The sequence below is a fragment of the Eutrigla gurnardus genome, assembly GCF_963514095.1.
Source record: "Eutrigla gurnardus genome assembly, chromosome: 14".
Classification (NCBI taxonomy): Eukaryota; Metazoa; Chordata; class Actinopteri; order Perciformes; family Triglidae; genus Eutrigla; species Eutrigla gurnardus.
In genome coordinates, this window is record NC_139937.1 from 24037260 (window position 1) to 24045179 (window position 7920).

Genomic DNA, 7920 nt, shown 5'->3' on the forward strand with positions numbered 1-7920 from the left:
TGTTCACTCTGTCGATCAGATCACACTGGTGTTTATCCACAAAGTGATCGCCTGAGGCTAGAGGGAAAGAAAAAGAATTGGATTCAGGTCAACAGCCTACCTGGTGACATCACTTTCTATAACATTTAAGGAATCTACCCATCTACCCATTGTCCACCGCTTATCCTGTATTCAGGGTCGGGGGTGGTAACAGGTAACCAGTCTATCACAGGGCTGATATGTATAGACAGACAGGTAACCAGTCTATCACAGGGCTGACATGTAGAGACAGACAGGTAACCAGTCCATCACATGTAGAGACAGACAGGTAACCAGTCTATCACAGGGCTGACATGTAGAGACAGACAGGTAACCAGTCTATCACAGGGAGACATGTAGAGACAGACAGGTAACCAGTCTATCACAGGGCTGACGTGTAGAGACAGACAGGTAACCAGTCTATCACAGGGAGACATGTAGAGACAGACAGGTAACCAGTCTATCACAGGGCTGACATGTAGAGACAGACAGGTAACCAGTCTATCACAGGGCTGACGTGTAGAGACAGACAGGTAACCAGTCTATCACAGGGCTGACATGTAGAGACAGACAGGTAACCAGTCTATCACACGGAGACATGTAGAGACAGACAGGTAACCAGTCTATCACAGGGAGACATGTAGAGACAGACAGGTAACCAGTCTATCACAGGGAGACATGTAGAGACAGACAGGTAACCAGTCTATCACAGGGAGACATGTAGAGACAGACAGGTAACCAGTCTATCACAGGGCTGACATGTAGAGACAGACAGGTAACCAGTCTATCACATGGAGACATGTAGAGACAGACAGGTAACCAGTCTATCACAGGGAGACATGTAGAGACAGACAGGTAACCAGTCTATCACAGGGCTGACGTGTAGAGACAGACAGGTAACCAGTCTATCACAGGGAGACATGTAGAGACAGACAGGTAACCAGTCTATCACACGGAGACATGTAGAGACAGACAGGTAACCAGTCTATCACAGGGAGACATGTAGAGACAGACAGGTAACCAGTCTATCACAGGGAGACATGTAGAGACAGACAGGTAACCTGTCTATCACAGGGCTGACATGTAGAGACAGACAGGTAACAGGTCTATCACAGGGAGACATGTAGAGACAGACAGGTAACCAGTCTATCCCAGGGAGACATGTAGAGAAAGACAGGTAACCAGTCTATCACAGGGCTGACATGTAGAGACAGACAGGTAACCAGTCTATCACAGGGCTGACATGTAGAGACAGACAGGTAACCAGTCTATCACAGGGCTGACATGTAGAGACAGACAGATAACCAGTTTATCACAGGGAGACATGTAGAGACAGACAGGTAACCAGTCTATCACAGGGAGACATGTAGAGACAGACAGGTAACCAGTCTATCACAGGGCTGACATGTAGAGACAGACAGGTAACCAGTCTATCACAGGGAGACATGTAGAGACAGACAGGTAACCAGTCTATCACAGGGAGACATGTAGAGACAGACAGGTAACCAGTCTATCACAGGGAGACATGTAGAGACAGACAGGTCTTACCTTGTATGTGACCGGTGTTTTCTTGTGAAAATGAAAAAGGAGGAAAAGAAAATAGACATCTTTTGACTTCACTCATGAAGATTTTATTATAAATGTATATAAATTTAATATTTATAAAAATATAAACCATTTTGTGATAAAAGTGATTTAAAAAAAGCACATTTGGTATAAATGAAGCTTATGTTATGTTTTCATTTACTTAAACTAGACTTTCATTCCATTTGTCATTTGTTGGATAAAAACATGTCTGATGATAACTTGTTCATTTCTTACATGATTGTCTGATAATTCATTGATTGATCGGGGCTGGACCACATAAGTATACATTTCATTGGACTTAAGAGGAAACGGCTCCGTTTAAACATTTCGCGTAGCATTAAAATGAATATCTCCCCCACTTTGATTATATAAAAACTGTTTGTGTTCAGGTAGAATGTATTTTTGGTCTGATGATGAATTTCACTTCTTCTTCTTGAGGTCAGCAATGAGATATTTCTCCCTTTCCTCGAGGATTGCGTAGAAGACGTCTTTGCCGTCAGGTCCGGCAGCAGTCAGGGGACCGGAGTAGAGCTTCCTCATCTTCTCCTGATCGGTGCGGCTCGCCAAGATTTCATCGTAACTCTCTTGTTGGATGATGCCTTTGTCGAGGAGCTCATCAAAAATGGGTTCAATGTTTTTCACTCTTTTGATCAGCTGGAGTCTATGTTTATCCACAAACTGAGCCCCTGAGGAAAGAAGGAGGAATGCCTGATTACAACTTTGTACATTTTCTTCAGAGGAAAAGGTTCATTTTGATGATCAAATAGTTGATTTCTAACTCTGGCATTAAACTACATCTGAAAGAATAAGGGTTCAGTTTACAGCTACGAAGTTAAATTCTGTAAAGCCCTCGCATCTAAAGTTTCTACGATTCAACATTTTTGGGAGACGCACTTTCATGCCAAGAGTAAGATGAGAAGATAGATACTATATACTATACTTCTACTATACTACTACCACCACCAAATGCAGTTGGAACCCGAGGGCCTGGGCTGCACCAGATTTCTGCCTAAAAGCCTTTTAAAGCAACACTAAAGAGTATTTAGTGCCTTAAAATAATGTTTCCAAAATAGTTTCAGGGGTTCATCACCTCAAAACCGGGTGAACGAGACTTCAGCTTTCGCTCTGCAGCCCTCTATTGGCTGTAACCGCACTATGTAACTTTGCCTCGTCGGGTAGTGTTTTTGTAGTTCTAATGAGACTACAAATTTGACTTGCTTTACGGAAAGCGTTACAAAAGCCGGTAGTTGGAGGCTCTGCGTGGAGATCAGTGGGAGAACACCCGGCAGGTGCGTAGAAGATATTTTTGCAGCTAGGTAGTTTTTAAATTGGTGTCATGGCAGAGCCTGCAAAGAAAAGGAGGAGTATAATGTCCGATGAGGCGAAGGAAAGAAAACGGGAGCATGACAAATAAAGAGCTTGTATGAGAGTGAATATCGGACCGGCTCACACTCGAGAGCTGAAGGAGGCGACAAAATGCAAGACGGATGGTGACTTGGCTTTGTTGCTGCTGGACTTGTAAATAATACCGGTAATCATTTTTTTTCCAACAGTGTGCATCTGTGTACAATACATTGTTGATTATTTTATTGGCTCCTGTTAGCTAAGGCGTTAGCTATTGTGCTAATATACATGTAACTATCGCTATGGCTCATGTTGGCTAATCTTAGCTAAGGCGTTAGCTATTGTGCTAATATATTTATTTATGTAACTATCGCTATGGCTCATGTTAGCTAATCTTAGCTAAGGCGTTAGCTATTGTGCTAATATATATGTAACTATCGCTATGGCTCATGTTAGCTAATCTTAGCTAAGGCGTTAGCTATTGTGCTAATGTATTTATGTAACTATCGCTATGGCTCATGTGAGCTAATCTTAGCTAAGGCGTTAGCTATTGTGCTAATATATATGTAACTATAGTTATGGCTCATGTTAGCTAATCTTAGCTAAGACGTTAGCTACTCTACCTTGTCACTGGACATCGTTCAAATCGTTCATCGTTTCCAGAGCCGGTTCTGCATACAAACAAATAACGTGTGTGCGACGGTAGGCTGGGGTAGGCCAAATTATTTACAACGGCAGTAATGGACAATTCCCTTCCAACCTGTAGGGGGACCGAAGAGGAATGGTTCTTAAGTGTTGCTTTAAGGCAGTTTTTTCTCGCCACTGTCGCTGCAACGCTCCTGGGGATGTTGGGACTCTGAACAGGACTAGAATATGCTCATGATTTATGACATTTTCAATGTGTCCTGAGATGACTGCTGTTGTGATATGACACTATAAATAAAATTGAATTGAATAGATACAGCCCTCATGTCTGTACTCTATACACACACACACACACACACACACACACACACACACACACAAGTCTGTATGCTAAGCTAAGCTAAATGTCTCCTGTCTCTATCCTCAATGTGCAAACTCTGAGAAATAACACAATAAGTGTCAAACTGATTCATTTGAATTCAACAGTCTCAATCTGATCGGTGTCCGATGGCAGGCAGCGTTCACGATGAAGACATCACCTTACCTGTGCATCCACCTCCTGCCACGGTGTTCACAGCAGCCGCTCCAGCTGACCATCTCCCGTCTGAAACAAATTCAAAATTGCTTCATGAAAGAGTGTTAATGCGTGTTTTTTCAGACACACAGCAAACAAAAGGCCGTCTTTCACGGTAAAGATAGACGATTAAAATGCATTTCCTCCTGAATTTGTCCTCAACTCTTTTTTATGAAGTGTCCTCTTGGATGCCAGATTAAGATAACAATATTTCATAGGAATCTTTGCCCGTCATTTATGTGTATATATTTGCGTGAGCTCCATAATAACCACTATTGCTGCTTTGAACGTGGAAATCCCAGATACATGCTCGGCCGGTTTAAACGTTTTCAAACCGGTCTGTGCCAAAGACCGAACCGGTTAAACCGACCTTTACCACTAGGTGTCGCACTTGCCATAGCAGACCCCCCAGAGTGATAGTTTATAGGAGAGTCAAAAATATGCCGTGATCTAACGTTCACTTTACTTTCCGTGTGACGTATTCAAAGAGCGTCAGTATTTGAGCTTGTGGCTTAGAAATAATTATGAAAGGTGAACTTTAGCTCGTTTTGCATATTTACTCTTCAACAAGTGAAGTTGCTGTTCATCATATACGTGTTGCTGCTTATGTTGGCGCCCTCGTAGAGCAACTAGCCTTTTTATCTTCATCTATCGGATTTACGTTCTCAGCTGTTAAACGTCTGGCACGTCGCCATAGTAACGCATCTTCAAAACGTCGACGTAAACAAACAGTGTCGTGCGCACGTATAAAAAGGATGCCGAAATAAGACATAATGACGATTTGTAAAAAAAAAAAAATGGTTTTGTAGGGTTTGTTAGGTCTGTCTGAAAGATTTTATGAGCAAATTTTATTGAATTTTATTTATTTGTCTTTTAAGAGACATTTCTCTCTCTTGCACTATTGATTATTTTGTTAAGGGGTTTGTTCAATATGCAATACGACAACTCAATACAACACGTTAAGCTAAATCTGTAATTATTCTTATTACAATTAATATTTATATAAATGTTATAATTAAATTGTAATAATATATATTATTTTTATTATTATGAAGACACATAATTTACAAACATAATATTACACATAGAAACACCTCGTCCTCAATGCTTAAAAAACATACAAATGTTGGTTCCAATATTTCAAATATTAATATAATGTCTCGTGTTAAAAACAACTCACGGTCACCGGAAGCAGGTGTGGAGGACGTCAGTCCAGCGATGTCTGCAACTGTCATATAGGAAGCACGGTTACATCCTGATAACAGTTAAAACACCGTTTATGAATATTTAATATGCTGCTGGGTTTTATCAACCCACTCCTAGACCAAACCGACTCTTCGGTCAGACTGTTGAGCCATGTCTTACCTTGTATGTGACCAGTGTTTTGGTATTCTTCTGAAAAAGAAAAAGGAGGAAAAGAAAAGAGACATATTTTGGCTTCACTCATGATACATATTTGAGTGACGGTGAAAGTTAAAAGTGTTTAATAGGCTGTGCAGATGAATTCTGGTGATATTATTTAAATCTGACCTTTTCGAATCATATGGTTCCATACTGTTTGAAGCTCTTTACTGTGTTTGAGCTTGAGTGCAAAGTCTGCGTCTGGATTTCTTATGAACACTTCGAAGAAACTTGGGATACTGCTTTTATATCTGAGCTTTATGTTCTGAGGAAAAAAATAAAATATGGGGAAAGGAAGTTAGACTTTCAGCATCCGGAGTTTGCAAAAGCGATTAGTAAGTTTTCTCATCTAAATCAAAGACATGAACAGAAGAGGGCAAAAATGATGAATATAACTGCCAAATATTGGTAAAATGTCATGATATTGTCAAATATTCATAGTAACATAACGCTAGCTAACGAAGCACTGAAATAATCTTATTTCAGTCAAACATACTTCAGGACGAACTTCTGCACCGTGGAAATCTGCTGTGAGGACGAAACGATCTTGCATTTTCAGGGACTCATCTGGCGGCGGCTTTGGGATGATTTTGTGTCCGTAGGATAATTTCCTCTTGTCCAGTTGCTGTTGGGACAAAAACATGAGTTGCCTGTGCTGCGTTTTCATCACGTGATTTGTGGTATTAGTGACAATAAGATATGAAATAACCTGTTGTAGACCACGATCACGTGGGATCAGATAAACATGGAGTGTGAGGAATGCTGTGTTGATCTTGTATATTAAAACATCACACAGTATCTTCACTGGAAAGCCAACTTTCATCAGGATCGCTCTCGGAGAGAAAACTGATTCGGACAGTTTGACGTGGTGCGATGTGACCTCGGACGCTTTCTCCACGACATCTCCAGAGTCCTCTATGTGCAGGACTGCAAACTTGTCCCATATTTCAGGGTTGTCGTCTGCACAACATAAGAGCACATAACATAAGGATTGCATCAGCTGTTGTACTCATGCTGTCTGGAATTTAAAAGCACACGTTCTCTCCACTTACCTATGCAGATCCAGTGTGGCAGCTGTACTTCAAATAGCTTCCCGGAGCTGACTGTGATGTCCATTAGGGGACCTGCAGGCATGTATTGCATCCACTCCATCCTCTCCATATGTCCTTCCCAAGAGCAGAACTGATACTTTAAGCTGACCTTTTCCTTGCAGACCCAGCGCAAGCCAGAGACGCTGCATTCAAAGTTTCCCGCGTCAGACTGTAGACTACAGCAAGCCGTAGAAAAATAAATGATTCATAGTGATTGTGCACAAAAATACTGCATTAGTGGTATTAAAAAAGATGAGCATATATCCCTAGAATATAGTTCCAGTTTGCTGTGATGCAGGATTTAGGACCTTATTCTTTCTTCACCTGTACGTCGGAGCCTCATCTGCATCTGCACTGTTCACGTCAGGTTCAACTTTAGTCCAGTCGCTGCAGTCCTGCTGCAGAGGACAAAGATGTTTGGAAATAAGTGGAGATGGGGCTTTTTGCAACATCACATAAATTAACAAAGCAAAGTGATGAACTGATGTGAGGATTACCATAACGCTTCCACCACCCTCAAGCTCCATGCGTCCCGGAGGCCCTTGTGAAGACATGTCAGCCTGTCAGCACTGAGATTCTCACTGAGATTGTAGTGGTTTCGCAGAGGTCTACGATAGTCTGGTTGGGTCTAATGTGAGGTTCTATGTGGAGGAACCAGAGACTGTCTATGGTCCATCAACAAGGTCGCTGCTGTATTTATGTCTAAATTATGTTATTTTAAGTGTTGATGGAGCAGCTACAGTGTTTACAAATCGTCATCATTATGTAGTTAGTTCAGCAGCCTTTCTGTTGCAATTAAAGTCCTGGAGAATAATAATTCAAGGAAAAGTCTGAGGATCACCAAAGTGATTACGATGCATCCTCAAAGCACAATGAATGTAGAAACAACATTTCTTGGCACTCCATGCAAGAGTTCACTGGTACTTGAGGGATAAATCCAGGGATCATCATCAATATCTCTGGACAAAATGTAATTGTGATGCATCCATCCAATAATGGTCCAATGTGTCTGTCACACCGAAGGACAAACACCGACGTTACCATGGAGCCCCTTGCATGGCTGAAACACTGACTAATCTGATCTAATCGAAGCATGTGCTTCAACAGACCACAAATTCAAATGGCTGTTTGACCGTCCACATGCAATTTGATTTAAGAAAAAAAAGGCATTAAAGTGTAATAAACAAATCAAACTTGCCTTTGGATCCTGACCTAACGTCCGACAACCTCTGCACCAGATCACTCCTGTTCATCTGCGTT

The 7920-nt window shown here is 41.5% G+C and overlaps 3 protein-coding genes across 6 annotated transcripts in view; 1 reads left to right on the forward strand and 2 right to left on the reverse strand.

Annotated features, from left to right (window-relative positions):
* Positions 1-7920, forward strand: part of LOC311025030 (uncharacterized protein) — a 375179-nt gene that overhangs the window by 219321 nt on the left and 147938 nt on the right. The gene's annotated exons all lie outside the window — the stretch shown is intronic.
* Positions 1-7920, reverse strand: part of LOC311025005 (NACHT, LRR and PYD domains-containing protein 1 homolog) — a 54426-nt gene that overhangs the window by 25099 nt on the left and 21407 nt on the right. The window lies entirely within an intron of this gene.
* On the reverse strand, positions 1643-7820 carry LOC311025011 (NACHT, LRR and PYD domains-containing protein 1b allele 5-like). 4 transcript variants are annotated; one of them, XM_084027675.1, is made up of 10 exons: positions 7158-7820; positions 6985-7055; positions 6622-6836; positions 6279-6529; positions 6066-6194; positions 5699-5834; positions 5534-5563; positions 5349-5423; positions 4139-4198; positions 1643-2291 (listed from the first exon to the last, which is right to left on the reverse strand). In XM_084027675.1, exons 1-10 carry the CDS (start codon positions 7212-7214, stop codon positions 2026-2028), a joined length of 1290 nt encoding a protein of 429 aa, XP_083883801.1. In that variant the 5' UTR covers positions 7215-7820; the 3' UTR covers positions 1643-2025. The 4 variants fall into 4 exon arrangements, with proteins under 4 accessions (XP_083883801.1, XP_083883798.1, XP_083883800.1 ...); XM_084027674.1 differs by having other exon boundaries at positions 1644-2291; positions 6985-7058; XM_084027672.1 differs by having other exon boundaries at positions 6985-7820.

Bases quoted from the DNA above. Each gene is read 5' to 3' on its own strand.
- LOC311025011 (XM_084027672.1), bottom strand. From the start codon at position 7,214: ATGTCTTCACAAGGGCCTCCGGGACGCATGGAGCTTGAGGGTGGTGGA. The intron at 5,424-5,533 runs GTAAGACATGGC...AACTGTTATCAG, and splicing joins AAACACTGGTCACATACAAG to GATGTAACCGTGCTTCCTAT. The intron at 2,292-4,138 runs GTAAGGTGATGT...TTCTTTCCTCAG, and splicing joins GGCAGGAGGTGGATGCACAG to GGGCTCAGTTTGTGGATAAA.